Source organism: Paramisgurnus dabryanus, chromosome 17 (assembly GCF_030506205.2).
Source record: "Paramisgurnus dabryanus chromosome 17, PD_genome_1.1, whole genome shotgun sequence".
Lineage (NCBI taxonomy): Eukaryota > Metazoa > Chordata > Actinopteri > Cypriniformes > Cobitidae > Paramisgurnus > Paramisgurnus dabryanus.
Genome location: NC_133353.1, coordinates 30,216,530 through 30,233,814, shown reverse-complemented (window position 1 = coordinate 30,233,814; position 17,285 = coordinate 30,216,530). Strand labels below are relative to the sequence as shown.

The following is a 17,285-nucleotide window of genomic DNA, read 5'->3' as shown; positions in this document are numbered from 1 at the left end:
ATTTATCTCATTTGTGGAGATAAAAAGGATGTGATGCAGGAAGGATTACAGAGGCTTCGGACACGCTCAGATACATAACTAATGAACTTTACCTCTGATATTTGAATCTGGTGTTTCTAAGGCTCGTCGAAGGCCTGACACATCTTTTTCTTTAAAGCACTGAAGTTCATTTAATAGGAAACAAAAATAAAAAACAGAATCAGTTGAATGTAACTGTTACGACGAATGCTAAAATCTGTTGTGATTGTCCAACTTTTCTATTTTATTTAATCAATTAATGGAACAGCAGGGATTTTTTTCCGTTTTTACTATTTAAATATTGTTGCAGAAGAGCAATTCCATGCAAATATCAACCAACCATGAAAAAAGTTTTAACCATACTGGTATATCAGATGTCAACATTTGGTGGTTAAAATAATCAAGCAAGTAACCAAGTCTTCATTTACATTTTGTAAAAAAATGTAATTCATTTTTATAGTTAGGTTAGGTAAGCACAGCTTTCAGAATGGTCACGTCCATAACAGAAAAATGTCACATACATTACGCTGTTTTTTTCTCGTAAATGCGCACACAAAAATTAAAATAAAATAAATGTTTTTTGTTATTTGAAGAGCCAGCCCTTCTCCATTTGTTGAGTATTACTGGTTCTGGTTTGTGCATTTTAATTCACAGAATTCCTACAAATTATAATGGCTTCTGAAAACTTTTTTGTCACATCCATAACACATGTGTATTTCCCTCATCTAAAAAGAAAACGCATACATAGACTGATATTTTTCTGATGTCTGGACTAATAATTTAAACTAGGGATGCTTAACGATTAATCGTGATTAATCGTTAGCAGAATAAAAGTTTTTGTTTACATCATATATGTGTGTGTATAATAACTTTGTATAAATAAATGTACACACATGCATGTATATGTTTTAGAAATGTTTACATGTGTATATACAATTGTATATTTATGTATAATTTATATTATATATAAATATAAATACTTAGTATATACATTTTTTTTCTTAAAATTATACATGAATGTGTTCATATTTATATATATATATATATATATATATATATATATATATATATATATATATATATATATATATATATATATATATATATATATATATATATATATATATATATATATATATATTTATTTATTTATTTATTTATTTATTTATTTATTTATTTATTTATTTATTATACACAGTTTACACACATATGTGATGTAAACAAAAACTTTTATTCTGCTAACGATTAATCGCGATTAATTGTTTAGCATCCCTAATTTAAACACAAACAGATGATTCAATAAATAGGAAATACAAAAATATACTTTAACTTTTGACTGAAATGTCACATCCATACACTGGAATTGCTCAGAAACTTTGGTAAACTAGGGAAATAATAAACCAACAATTTGTGTGAAAATTATAGATTATATTTTTTTACATTTCTGTAAAAGTTGCCAGCTTTTTGTTTACCAGTAAGACAGCACTCAGTAATGTATGTTTGAAAAATACAGGGTAAAGAAAACAAGGTAAACTCACGGTCGAGCTGTATATCATTTTAAAACAAATAATAATTTCCAAATCAAATTTTTTTTTAAATCATATATTTAATTCACTTAAAATGTAAACAATATAAAAACAGCATGAGCAAGACAAAGTATTAAGACTGTTCGAAATGTTAGTCCCACCACAAAACAAACAGTGATTTGAAATATAGATGACATTACAGTACATTAAGTTACAACGATTCCGGAAGTAAAAACACAAACGCACATGTCACACGCATATATTTGAAATAATGAACTTGAGCGCGAAAAATACACGATATGTGAGTTGGATAAGTCTAGTGGATAATAGCGAAAATTTGCGATTGCTGTAAAAACTCGTCAATGGCAGAGAAAGAGTTAATTTCTAAAATGCCAAAGGTGCCCTTAGTTGAAAAAAAAACTTTAAATTGCTGCATTACAATGATTTAAGCTTTTGAAGATGGTGCACAGCAAAGTTGAAGATTAGGGGGCGCACTCACACTATTCCAAACTTGCAAACCAAGCATGTTTGACCCCGAAAGCCCGGTTAGTTTGACTTGTGTGATTGCTCTTTACTGTGCCTAGATGTAGTTTGGTTTATCGCGCCCTGGCTTGGTTGCAGAGGTGGGCTCGGGTGTGGTTCACTTGGGCTTGAGCGCAGAACACACATTGTGAACGCAAATTTCAAAAGCGAACTTCAAAAGGCAAGACGTTAGTTGCGTGACAGTCATTCAATATCATCCGCCTAAAGTATGTATAAACCTTCTGATGTGCGCAGTGCAGTTACGTGTTAATGTCTGAGCGGCATAAGCGATAGATCGACTAATCACTGGGTTAGGCATGTTAGAGGGCTGTGTATCACCGCATCCAAATAAAAAGCCACAAATTTCACATTACTTGTGCTCCATTGGTCTGAGAGAGCGCTTTACTTCCTGTATTATTCTTCACAAAACAATCGCATCCTAATGATGAAAGCATGCTAGGTCTTGAACAAAAAAAAACAGTGCGAATTCAAGCTTGTGGGTGAGTGGAAGGGGGGACAGTCGCGCTCGGGCATGGTTCAAGGCAGCCGTGCCAAACGTGAGTGCGCCCTAGGAGTGATGCTGACAGACAGAAAGGGCTTTTTCCTCTCATCTGTAATTAGTGCATTAGTTAATAGCCCCTTGACTAAGATGACCCTTGTTTGGGCCGTACGGTGGCCGCTGACATGCCAACCCTGTGTTTTGATGTTTGCATCATCACCAACGCTAACAAATGAAACCAGCAGGGCTAATTACAGAGGCTAATACAGTGCAGGCAATGGCATTGCCTCCGCTCAAAAACCTCCCCATCGCCTTGCATTAGGCTTTCATCAATCACGTTTTTAAACTGTTATATCTTAACAGCCGAATACCGGCAGACTGCCGGGACCCACAGTTATTTTCATCCTATTTTATTTTAATGTTGCTTTAGTAATTGCTTTTCCAAACCTCCTTTACCAGACCCCCCACTCCAATGCCCCCAATATTGCCTTTAAGCACAACTGGATTTTTTATTATTGTTATAACACAGACAGCAGTTAGAATATTTAGGGTAAAATTATGTTTTGTTAGTAGCTTAATCATTTCTCAAATCATGCATCATGCATATAATATCACACACCGTATGCATGATATATGAGGCGTGTTTAAATGCGAATGATATTCATAATGTGCAATAAATGGGTAAAATAAATGTAGGACAACCTGCTTTAAGTCCAGTAAATGGCATGTAAGTGTTTCTATTACACGCACACACATAGTCATATTCTAGACTGGACTACATTAGTGCCCAAGACCCTCTGGGTGATTCACCATATCCATTTTATAGGCATATAAAAGCCCTTGGCCCCTTCATTTGGCATGTAATAAACAATTCACCTGACGTGCCTCTCACTTTTTTGTTACACGTGTATCAATTAACTTTACACCTTCGTCTATTATGTCAGCATTTTCAGTTTTACCATCATTCATATAAAAAGTAAATAAATATATAATGTGGCAAATGATTCAAAATGGCCTTTAACATAAAATATACATAGTTTAACAATTTCAATCGTGAATGACTATAAAAGTTAAGAAATGTGAAAAATAATGTTTTTATAGATCTGGTATACTGTAATAAGTTACATATACTTCTTTATAGATATGTAGTGTTTGTTTCTTAAATTTCTTTCAATTATTTTTATTTCCTGCTGTGCATTTTATGAAAAAAAAACATGCATAAACTATAAACATATTTAACACACTTTATTATTTAGTAAAAACACAATGCAACTCAATGTAAAAGCTGTTATAAAATAGTATCACAAACCGAACGTTGATAAAAAAATATCGAACACTTTCCACATGTTAACCTCTGTGTTTTTTCTGAACTCGTTTATTCAAATACGAAAGGCGTTTCTCCCTTCTAAGCATGGTTGAATTAATAAACTGAAGTAATACCTTGCACAGTGTAGCAAAATCTCATTTAGATGGCATGTACTAGTCCCCTCAATAGAAACAAAAGGACTATGATTGCCACACAATATAATTGTGCAAAAATTACATTGTGTTGGTATTGTCAGCAGTGTTGGGGGTAACGCATTACAAGTAACGTGCATTAAGTTACAGGTAAAGTAACACATTGCTATATAAATGTACACATTAATATTTGAGTTACATTTTAAAAAAAAGTAATGTGAGTTACTTTTCAGTTTAATTAATTCTATTTAAAAATAAAATAATGTACTGAATTAAACTGAACATATTAACATAGAATTACGCACTCTGTGCGCCTGAGCGGGAACAGTTTGAGTCAGAAACGGAGATGGCAGGCCAGAGCTTGACATTTTTGCGATCATAAAAAACACCGGCAAGGCTTGAAAGAGATCAAGCCTCAGCCAAGTAAGAAAAAGTAACGCAAAATGCAGCGCAAAAGTAACGTAAGCATTACTTTATATGAAAAATAACTAAGTAACGCAATTAGTTACTTTTTTGGGGAGTAACTTAATATTGTAATACATTACTTTAAAAAAAGTAAATTTCCCCAACACTGATTGTCAGTTAATCTTAACAAATATTACTAAAGTAAGTATGGTGGCATAAAATAAAATGTGGGGATTTTTTAAGCGGATAAAAATGAGAACTATATTGTATGGCGGAAGAGCACTTAGTTTGCTGAACTTTTGAACTCGGCGCGCAGTAATATCATCACTCCTGACTACTTCCCCTCTTGCCCAAACTTCCGTTGACATGAGCAATTCGGTTCCCCCGGGCAATTCGGTCTCCCCTTGGACCCCCGCGTGATTCCATTGGCTGGAAAAACTCCTCATGGGTAGTTTTCTTAGCGCCATATTACAATTCCTACAAAATCGCGTTATGATTTATGTAGTTAGAACATTGTTAAAATTACAATTGATGTCTTTTAAATGATATGTTTCATTAGTATATAAATGAGGCTATAGGTGGGAGATCTACACATTGCTTGTGTCATATTATTTAGATATTATATACGGTACCATTTCCACTTTTTACTGTCTACTTATACAATTACTTTCTCATTAATAACTTATACAAAACATGATTACTACATAGTTGAATCACACATTTAAATTATAATTTAAAAAAAAATATTCTGTAAGGTATGTAAATAATTTACAAAAATAAAAGTATTGTTTTTGTAAAGCAGATGATGACACAAAAGTACTGACGTGTCTGCAACATGAATATTAGTTTATTATATTATTTTTTCGTTAACTTTTATTTAAAAAAAATTGTATGCTTCTGTACAATGTAATTAGCTTTCTAGACCGCTTACGCAGACGAGATATCGCAATGACACATTTTTGAGCAGGCATTAGTGCTAGGTACCAATCGGGTCCTAGGGGAGACCGAATTGCCCGGGGGGACCGAATTGCTCATGACACGGTCAAAGTTTTGCAAACTAAGTGCTCTTCCGCCATACAATATAGTTCTCATTTTTATCCACTTAAAAAATCGCCATATTTTATTTTGTGCCACCATACTTACTTGTGTAACTACTCATGTAACAAAGATTAAGTGTACGCACTGAAAAAATATAGGTATGTATTAATTCATCTAAGTTGAGGTAAGAAGAACATAGTAAAATATTAAAAAACGGTGGTGTTTTCCTTTAAATTTCATCTGCTTAATAATTTGGAACAATACTGTACAATTATCAATTTTTCAAATCTATATGCAACTATATGTCTTATGATAAGGCTAAATGTACGCATAACTGCAACTATATACGTATTTATTGTACTTTGCCATGTACATTGCCATTGCAGTTTATTTTTCGTTTTTTATACCTATCCTGTTTTTATTTTCAAATCTCAAATAACATTTTTATGCTAATGTTTTAATGTCAGTCCTCAAAAAAACAAACACTTTAACATTCAAGCAACCGAATACAAAAAGTGTTAAGGGTCCGAATCACTCAAGAGTCAAAAACTAGCCATGTATGAAAGAGCGTTCTGCGATTTCCCCGCTGGCTTGCATGGAGCTGCACATTGGGAATTACTCCGTCAACTTCTCACTAGCTAAAATAATGTAAACTCATTTCGGCCAAGGCCCAGCTAAGATGTCATCGCGTATGAATGCGAAAAGTGCATTGGACGCATTAGGACTTGACAGGGGCCCTTCTTGAAATAAGTGAAATTAATGGAGCTCTTTTCATGTACGACAAGGCCGCGGCACCCCTTTCAGGCTGCATACAGTCAAAGAAAAGTCAATACTTTTTTATTACTCCGTGCTGACCTACCTTCTGCACTACAAGTGCTAGCCGTGCTAATTGGTTTCAGTTGTGCCGGAAAAAAATAGAAAAGCTTCATTCCGAAGAACGTTGGAGCAAATAAATCAATCTCATATTTTTTATCCCTTGTCTGTTTTTATTGGGTGATGCTGGAGAGAGAGACAACAAATGCTTGGTTAAAATATGGGTTCCAGGGGCTAAAAAGTGTCTAAGTGCCTTGAGTGCTCATCTGAAGTCAGCTGTTGTTTCACTGTTGTTATGTAGCTGTTAAATGTAGCACACACTCAGGTGAAAGATAACCAAGAACATAGACTGAAGCTAAAGCTGACAAATACAACATCAGTTAGAAGAGAGATTCATTTTGTAAATTCCCAAAGACTAATGGTAAATGTGTCTACTGACAGTAACAACATAAACAAATGGCTTTTGTGGCCCAAACTACCTTAACTTCCGGAAGACTTCCTGCAAAGAATCAATAACGAGTCCCATTATAGAGTAGATAAAGAAAACAAAAAAACAAGCAAAATAAATGACCTTAGTTCAAATCATAGCTAAAGCGTATCAACTACTACACTGAGCTAACATTACTGTGTAAATGATTGTATAAAATGTTAGCTACAGATCCTTGAATTCTTGCCTGGGTGCCAAGTGCCAAACTTGTCTCCGCACAGCAGTGACCCATGATCGCCATTTCTCCCCTCGTCTTTAGGAAACCAATTTTTTTTCCGACAAGGTATTTGTTCCAGAGGTCAGTTTAGCCACTAGCCAGGGGTGTGTTATTTTCCAAACAACGACATAACTCGATGCTGAATCACCATAGTACAATGCATAGTTGGAGACTACCTAGTCAAGATTTTGTCGCACATTCGTCATCTGAACCATGTTGGTCCAACCGTAGATATGTATAAAGGCTAGATATCTTACCGCCGAGTCCCTAACGGCATCAGCTGGCGGCCATCTTACCACAGGGCGCTCGCTCACTCGTAGCATTGAGTTTAATGGTGCAGATACTTTTAAATGACCATATCTTGCTCAATTTTCTACCGATTTTCAAACGGTTTGGTTTTTTACAAACATTATTAACATGGCTATAATTCTGGATGCTTTAACATGTTTCATGAATTTTTTATTTATTTTTAGTATAGGTATGCAGTGCCATAGGTACATCTTTGACGTTTATAACAAACCAAACCGTTTGAAAATCGGTAAAAATTAAGCAAGTTATGGTCATTTAAAAGTACCTGCATCATTGGACAAGACATCTAGCCTTTATACATATCTATGGGTCCAACAATATAGTTGATGATGTAATGTGGGAGGTGGAGTACTAATTAGTCTGTGTAGATCGATTTAATGTCAGATTATTGCTGTAAGTAACGTACACTGCATCAGATATGCATTGCTCCTAGGGATTCCTCAGGGTCTTAAAACCTGTAGGGTCATACGCATGCGCACTATTCAAAAACACAAGGGGCGGTTCACATTTCGCATCTTAAACTGCGCGGAAAACGCGACTGTCGGTTGGTTGCAAGTTTCCACTTACATCACTCCTCCCAGGGATTCCTCAGGGTCTTAAAGCCTGTAGGGTCGCACGCATGCACACATTTCAAAAACAGCACTTTAAGGGGCGGTTCACATTTCACGTCTTAAACAACGTGGAAAACGCGACCGTCGGTTGGTTGCAAGTTTCCACTTACTTCACTCCTCCCAGGTATTCCTCAGGATCTTAAAGCCTGTAGGGTAGCACGCATGCTCACTTTAAAAAAACAGCACTTTAAGGGGCGTTTCACATTTCGCGTCTGAAACCGCACGGAAAACGCAACCGTCGGTTGGTTCTTGTCACATGACCTGCAGCGTGCTTGCGGTATTCTGAAAAGTTGAGATGTTTTTAACTCAATGCGATGCAAAATTTTTACGCGCCAGGAAAAAAATAGCGCCTCACACAGCGTGCACATCGCGTACGCGTCACTTCCATTATGAACGGGCATACCACGTGCCTACATTTGAAATAACGAACTTGAGTGTCCAAAAGATGCGAAATGTGAATCGCCCCTAATTCTGTTTACAAACTATGGGCCAGGTTTACTATCAGCCTGGGCCAGCGCAAACTATCTTTTTATTATTAAATAACGACTGTCGGGATTTACTAAAGACTTGGATAAGCAGTGTATAATTAGCTCTGAAAAGTTGTGGTCTAAATATTTTTGCGACCTTGTTGCGTGTGCATTTCTAGGAGTTTCCCTTTCAGACGCAAAATTTATGGGAGGAGATTATTTAAATGATTCACGCAACACGATTTACTAATGTTTGTGCATGTGTTATGACGAATTTAATGCAGAAAAAAGCATGTCTTAAATTACTTTGTGCTTGAAATGTCTTATTGCTAAAAAAAAAAGTTATTGCTAAAAAAATACCAGACGTTTTAAAACTTCTTGTAAACCTTCATTTTTTTGTCCTCTGGTTCTTTTCAGTGTCCTATGGCTTAATTAGCTGGGATTACACACCTCAAATTTTCCGCTGCGATGTCCGTGTTGCTGAACTCAAAATCATCTCTGCTTATTTGCGACCCTGAACTTATATGCGCTGGTCTTAGTAGATTGCGTTGGTAATTATGGAAATCAGCTGTTGCGCCTGTGCTATTAAATGTGCGCTTTTTTTAGTAATATTTAGTAATATTTGAACAACAGTATTGGTGCACAAAAAACACAAATTATTGATATGACAACTGAATTTTGTGTACAAAAAACACTGTTTTAGAATATCTTTACTTATTGAACGACATTCAAAAATACTGGTTTGTTGGCAGAATCTATAAAGAGTGATTACAAAAATGCTTATTTACAAGAAAACATGTCAGATGCACTTAGAGGGTTTTGCATCTGAACTTTTCATAAGGTAAATTTATAAAGTAAATGTCATCTTTTCTAAAGCAGGAACACATTTTCCTCTATTTGTGAGCTCTCTTTGGCTTTGTAAATGTGTGTCAGTGCCTTCTATCTGCTTTCAAACAAGATGTCCTGTACGAGCCTTTTCAATCTGGTTTCCGCCCGTGTCATAGCCCAGAGACTGCCCTACTACGCATAGTCAACGATCTTCTTCTGTCTGTGGACTCCGGCTCACTTAATATTCTCATCCTTCTCGATCTTAGTGCTGCATTTGACACAATAAATCACAATGTCTTAATCTCCCGTCTGTCTGCTATTGGTGTTTCTGGCAAAGCCCTAAATTGGTTCCAATCATACCTCACAAACAGAAAGCAATTTGTTGCACTTGGTTCACATAAGTCTTCACAGTCCTCAGTCACTCGTGGTGTCCCTCAGGGTTCTGTTCTCGGACCACTCCTTTTTCTCATATACATCTTCCCTATTGGTCAGATTATTCGCAGCCACGGTCTAAATTTCCACTGCTATGCAGATGACATTCAACTGTATCTTACCACCACTTCACCCTCTGATCCCCCCCCCGCACTCACTCACTGACTGTCTTTCTGATTTAAAAACATGGATGCAAAACAACTTTCTTAAACTAAACACAGATAAAACTGAAATTCTGCTGGTTGGCCCTAAAAGCATGCTCACCAAACCATACACCTTCACCCTTAATATTGATGATTCACCTGTTCACTCTACCGCGACTGTCAAAAACCTTGGGATTACATTTGACTCCACTCTCAGTTTTGACCATCATATCAAATCAGTCTCTAAAACTGCCTTCTTTCACCTCCGTAACATTGCCCGCCTTCGACCCTTCCTTCCTGTCAGTGATGCACAGACCCTGGTTCACTCCTTCGTCATGTCCCGCTTAGACTACTGTAATTCACTTTTCCTCGGTCTCCCCACCAAATCCCTTCAAAGATTGCAATATATTCAAAACTCTGCAGCCAGGCTACTTACACAAACAAAAAGATCTGCCCATATCACCCCCATTCTCCATCAGCTTCACTGGCTACCAGTTTCATCCCGGATCACATACAAAGTACTACTACTCACCTTCAAAGCCCTCCATAACCTTGCTCCTCCATACATTTGCAACCTCTTAACTTCTTACACTCCCCCCCGCTTGCTCAGATCATCTGACCAAAACCTCCTTCTCATTCCCCGCACTAGACTTTCCACCGTTGGTGGTAGGTCTTTCAGCGCCCAGGCACCAAAACTCCGGAACTCCCTCCCACAACCTCTACGTGACAGTACTTCTCTTCCTTTCTTTAAAACCCATCTCAAGACATTTCTGTTTAACGAACACTTCTCTCCACACATTTCATAGTCTGTTAACTAAATGTTTGTTGTTTTGTTAGTTGTATTCAATTTCTTTGTTTCATGTGTAATGTTTATCTGACTGTGTGTTTCTATTTCAATGTAAAGCGACCTTGGGTTTGAGAAAGGCGCTATATAAAATAAACGTATTATTATTATTATATTATTATGTCATGCTACAGAAAATCCTCTTTCATTTTTTTTTGTGTTTCGTTGTGTTTTACAGAGCTGGAAATTAGTTAAGGTCTAAACATTTTATAATCACATTAACGAAGTCTGCTGGCTCATTAAAAAAAGTCTAACATTTCCTAATGTTTATTGTAACTTTGTGTATTTACAGTACTGTATTGGATCAATTAAGAGCATGTTTAGATTTTTAAAAAAGCTACAAAAATTCTTTAAATACAAAAATACATTTTATATAAATTTTTATGAACTTATGAATACAGTAAATATATTCTCTATACCTCTGCTGTATCTCCAGTCAGGATGAATGAAAGATTTGATTCATTTTCTATTTCTTCTTTCTTTTGCATAGTATCTAAACCCTCCCTCCACTCTCTAGTGTTAGATTAAACTTAGTCATCACGAGTTAATATTAATATTAAACCATCTATCTATATCCACAAATCATCTGTTTATGCATCGAGTCATGACTAAACTTTTTTTCACCGACTAAAACCAAAGTTTGTCCTATAAATCTCATTCATCCATTAAATGCGAATGTCGCAAATTAATTTATTTTCCTCCAAACAGCGTCCTTTTGTGTTTCCTGCACTTGTCAGAGTTAGTGTGGAGTGCTGTTTATAAAGACAGCAAACTGCAGCTTTTCCTGCGGCTAAAGCGCGCAGATGATTGTCATGGTTGCATACGCTGACTGACAGAGAGATCACATGCATGCCTGCCAAAGGGAAACAGTCAGCGCCCCAGTCTTTGACATTACTTTGTCCTTGCTCAACTTCAGCTTATTTTAGTCTTTAAAAAATAAAATATATAAATAAATCGCCTCCCCAAGCCTCACCCCCTCCGCATGCCATTCTTAATTCATACCCACATTAGTTCTTTTAAAACAGCAGTGCTCCTCACATGCTCATATATGAAGCGATAAGAAGGTGTTTTAGGCCAGGTCGGCCTCTAGGGGGCGATACTGAGTGCCAGTGTGCTGCTGTAGCAACTAGGCCACATGCAGGATCTGTATCCAGTCCAACTAAAAATACCTGACGCAGATTTTTTGTGCAGTACTGCAAAGAAAGAGGGCAGGATTTGTTGTGGCTCATGTATTTATCATTAAGTGGTTGATGTATTATAGCAATGATGAAGAGGCAGTGCTGTATTGTGAGGTTAAGGTGGTTGTCCATGAATTAAGAGAAGAGAATAGAGAAAGTGAGCGTGTGCGGTAGCAGGATTCAATGATGCTCTCTTGAACTAAACTAGGGGTGTCCGAAAAAAAAGACACACATAATTCATAGTGCTGTGGTGGGAGGACAAAATTAAAAGGATACTTCACCCAAAAATCTAAATTCTGTCATCATTTACTAAGATGACCGGACGTTCCCGTTTTTTGGTGTTCTGTCCCCGACTGGAGCTGTCCCCGGAAATGTCCCCGTTTTACAGCACATCCAAAACAACCAGCAAATACACTGAAAAACCCGATCAACATGTAGTGTTTGTGGCACCAGACCGGAGCAATCATGTAATGATTATTTTTACCAACAGAGGGGGCCGCGAGCTACACTGATTTCTTAGTTGCGCGCTACTTATTTAGCGAAGTAGAATTTACTACGAGACATGAGCAAGCATAATCAAGTTATCATAAGATATAAAACAGTCAAAGTTATCACGGGTTAAGGTACTAACTACTCATGTTAAATTAAAGGAATAAACCAATAAAGTGAACTGATCACAGCATGATATTGAGCATTTGTTTCGTGTAGGCTAAATATGTTTACATTTTGCATTATTCCTTCTGTTCTTCATATAATAATAATTAATAATTCATTACATTTATATAGCGCTTTTCTCAGTACTCAAAGCGCTTTACATATGAACGGGGGAATCTCCTCAACCACCACCAATGTGCAGCATCCACCTGGATGATGCGACGGCAGCAATATTGCGCCAGAATGCCCACCACACACCAGCTTATTAGTGGAGAGGACGTTTCATGTTTACAATGCTATGAAATCAGCTGAAGTAGTTCCTTAGAAGTAATTTTGATGTCTCTGTGCATTGTATAAAAAAGGGGAAAATTGATTTAAGTATACACTGCAAAAAATTATTTTCAAGAAAAAAAATTCTTAGTATTTTTGTCTTGTTTTCAGAAAAAAATATCAAAAAATTCTTAAATTAAGATGCTTTTTCTTGATGAGCAAGATGACCCAAGAAAATAAGTCTAGTTTTTAGACCAAAAATATCAAATGTAAGTGATTTTGTGCATAAAACAAGCAAAAAAAATCTGCCAATAGAGTAAGCAAAAAATCTTTAAAATTTTTCTTAAACACTAAATTCAAGAAAATTAAAGAAAAAATTGCTTACCCCATTGGCAGATTTTTTTGCTTGTTTTATACACAAAATCACTTACATTTTATATTTTTGGCTATTATTTTCTTGGGTCGTTTTGCTCATCAAGAAAAAGCATCTTATTTAAGAATTTTTTGATAATTTTACTGAAAACAAGACATTTTTTTCTTGAAAATAATTTTTTGCAATGCAGAAATGTTCAATTAATTGAATTAGAAACACTGCAAAAATGACTTTCTTATTAGTATTTTTCTCTTGTTCTTAGTACAAATGTTAAAAAAAATCTTGAAAATAAGTTTTTTAGACCAAAAAAATCACATTTGTGCCTAATCTGCCAAAACTTAATTCAAGAAAAAATTGTCTTACCCCATTGGCAGATTTTTCCTGTTTTAAGCACAAATTCACTTCAATGTAATATTTTTTGTCTTAAAGTTACATTTTTGTCTAAGGGGATTTTGCTTATCAAGAAAATGCATCTTGATTTAAGAATTTTTAGATATTTGTACTGAAAAGAAGACAAATTAACTAAGTAAGTAATTTTTTTTGCAGTAAACCCACAACAATAAAAAGAAGAATACTTTGAAAAAACGTTTTGTCCCCATTTTTTAAGTCATACAAGATAACAACAAATGATATTTTAATGATATTTTGACCATTGAACTAGAAAATTGTCCCTGGTTTTAATTTAACCTTATCATTTACTCACCTTCATGTTGTTTTAAAACCATAAGATTTTTTTTAACTGTTTAACACAAAATATTTTGATAGATGATGATAAGCACATAGTTAACTCATCCCCCGCCAGTAATTTTTAAAAAGTTTTTTGTAATTTTCACAAAAGTTTCTTCTAAAAATATATAATAACACATATATATTAAATGAAAGAACAGACCCTCTGCTTTTAAACAAACAATAAACAAACAAACAAAATGTGAAAAAACTTTTCATCCTATATTTTTTCTCTGCTTATAAACTCTTAAATATGGGTATTTTTCTTCTAAAAAATAATTTTTTTTATAGATTCAGTTTTTTATAAATTTGTAAGCTATTAGTGGATAATCGCGGAATTACAGATTAACATAAAACCTAATCAGGAACACGTTTTTTATGCAAATGTTCTCGTCAATGGTGGGGAAAGAGTTAACAATACCCATACACTTCAATAGTATTTGTTTATTATTCATATTATGGAAGTCGATGGGTACTGTCAACTGTGTGGGTGTGTATGAGAGAGAGAGAGAGAGAGAGAGCGAGAGAGAGAGAGAGAGAGAGAGAGGAAAACTGAAATAATTGCACTGCTGTGTAAAACACCGCTTTTCACATTCCTGACATCCAATCAATGTGCTTATCTTTTCAGCCCTTCAAGACCGTCTTTACCACCTGCCACATCTTTGACAAGTTTGGACGACTGTACTCCAACGCTGGTAATATTGTATGAGGTGGCTGAGTGGAAAACAGACAAAATCAATAAATAAATGAAAATAAAATATATCCAATGATGCATCATTTGTTAGTCTGGTTCGGAAAATGCGAAGGTGAAGCAAACGATTTCACATTCAACAAAGCTTTCAGAGTAAAAACATCTCATCCTCTTAACTTAATTACATGCTATTTGTATTACATTCGATTGCTTTTTGTAGTCAATATCCACTGTGTTGATGAAAAAACTCTTTTAGAGAACTCGAGAGCAACAATTCTGATCCTCCAGAAGAGACTTAATGAAATTCCTCCATTAGTTTACACACTTACAGATGTCACATGTGGATTCTTACTGTACATCACTTTCTTTAATCAGCATATGCAGACCGAGCAGGCGGGCCCCCCCTCATTGCATCATCCCCTATTTTTAAGCATTTCCCATGCATTGTTGCCATCAGAAATAAATGTCATTTCATTTCAGTGAGTGGGAAAGGTGAGGAACTGATCCAGTGCTTTGCTACAGCAGTTTCATTTTCACAAATAATTCTGAGTGCTTTGTTCTATCATGTGTGTGTGTTTGGGTGGGTGTGTGTGTTGGGGTGTGTGGGCCTACAGCTGTACGTAGCCAGCTGACCGGCATTCCCACCCGCGCCCGCGTGATGAATCTGAGGCCAGTGGCAGTAATTTGGAGATGCAGGGGCTATCTCTTTGATTGCTCCTGGTCTGAGGTAGTTCATCACTTCACAATAACTCAACACCCTGCTGACTCCCATCTCCAAACACTGACGCTTTTCCATCAGTGCGATTAAAAAAGCCCTAGTTCCCTGATCTGATTACTTCCTGTTTTTGCGCTAACTTCGACCCTTTGGAAAGAAAGTCGCATACTACGCGGCTACCGGGGCGCGCGGTGTCGTCACAGAGCTGACTCCTGTGTTAGCCGTGAAAGCAAAGGATGGTCGGTGTAAAATGATGATGTATTATTCAGCAAAAAAGCTTTTACTTAGATTATCAGCTGATGATAACACCTGGCTATGAACTACATGATACACTTTACAGAAAAAAGCTACACAACTGTACCTTTTCTGTCGCTGGGGTGGTATGCGCAAAAGTTTATTTTTTTACCTTTATGGGTATACAACACATTGAAATGCACTTGTTTTAAAAATATGCTCATTTTCCAGCTCCCCTAAAGTTAAACATTCGATTTTTACCTTTTTGGAATCCATTCAGCTGATCTCGGTTCTGGCGGTACAACTTTTAGCATAGCTTAGCATAATCCATAGAATCTGATTCAACCATTAGCATTGCGGTAAAAGTAACCAAAGAGTTTCGATATTTTTCGTATTTAAAACTCTTCTGTAGTTACATCGTGTACTAAGACCGACCGAAAATTAAAAGTTGCGGTTTTCTAGACAGATATGTCTAGGAACTATACTCTCATTCTGGCGTAATAATCAAGGACTTTGCTGCCTTAACATGGCTATAGGAGGCGCAATGATATTACGTAGTGCCCGAAAATAGTCCCCTGCTATTGAAAGATACGGCTGCTGCCAAAATCGCAACTTTTAATTTTCCGTCTGTCTCAGTACACGATGTAACTACAGAAGAGTTGAGTTTTAAATAGGAAAAATATCAAAACTCTTTGGTCATTTTTTAGCATGATGCTACATTATAAAGATTATGGCTAAATAAATAAATAACACCTACCATCAATAAAGTTCCTTCAAATTTACTGCTATGCACCCAGAGCCGGCGCCAGACCATAACTAACAGGGGGGCACTCGGCTTCCAACGGGGGGCACGCAATAGCAACAATAACTTGCAAAAACAAGACATTAAAACAACAAATACAGCAAGCACACACTCATACAACTGGTACAGACTGTCAGCTCATTTCCCGTAAGACCACAAACTATGCGCAAAACTATTGAACTTCGACCGCGGCGTGAGCGCAAGCTGAGCTCCGCTGCGCTCGCGCTCACTCGACGCAACAACAAACCGCCCTCGCGCGGCGCAAGCCATTGAAATGAATGAGTTTCTCATTCTAGCTTTAAAAAAAGCCGCTTTACCATAATCACTTCGTAATGCAGTTAACGGTCTATAGCCACACTTCACATTAAGCTTACGTAATTTAAAACAACGCTAACTTACCTTTGAAATAGCTGAAGACGGCGTGTAAGAACAATAGACTTCCTTAAAAAAGTGTCCTGTAGATTTGTAAATTCCACCTCAACCTCTAATCTCTGAGTTTGAGCCAGTCTGTGTTTGCATGAAGATGGAGCAGGCGGTGCTGGTTCATTCTAAATGTTCTAATATCCATATTTTACACGATCCATAAAATGCCGCGAAAAAACACGTTGCTAGTATCAAGTCACAAATGCTAAAGACGTAAGATGGGTGAGACGGGGCAATACATCCAATCAGAGAAACTGGTCTATTTTAATTAAAGAAAACATATATCAACTATATTTTCCTCATTTGATTACATTATGAAACATTCAATGTTTAATTTATTTTTATTATTCTATATATATTTTAAAGTAATTAAAAACTTTGTAGGGGGGCACAACAACCTGTTCGGGGGGGCACTGCCCGCGAATGCCCCCCCATGACGCCGGCCCTGTATGCACCTCTGGGAACCTCTGCTTATGCCAAAGAAGAGTGTGATACTGAGATTGTTGCAGTATTAAAGGCACGCTTCTTTTCCTCAATGACGCGTAACATGACCTGTACACATAATGAAGTTAATTAGATATTTCTTTATTAGATAATGAAGC

At 36.3% G+C, this 17,285-nt stretch overlaps 1 protein-coding gene across 1 annotated transcript in view; it reads left to right on the top strand.

The window, feature by feature from the left end:
- spata17 (spermatogenesis associated 17) overlaps window positions 1–14,571 on the top strand; it is a 47,712-nt gene extending 33,141 nt beyond the window's left edge. The window contains exon 10 of the mRNA XM_065288791.2: window positions 14,447–14,571. Coding sequence (XP_065144863.2) covers window positions 14,447–14,527 — 81 coding nt within the window. The 3' untranslated portion in view covers window positions 14,528–14,571. The remainder of the gene's footprint in view (window positions 1–14,446) is intronic.
- Window positions 14,572–17,285: the final 2,714 nt, after the last annotated feature.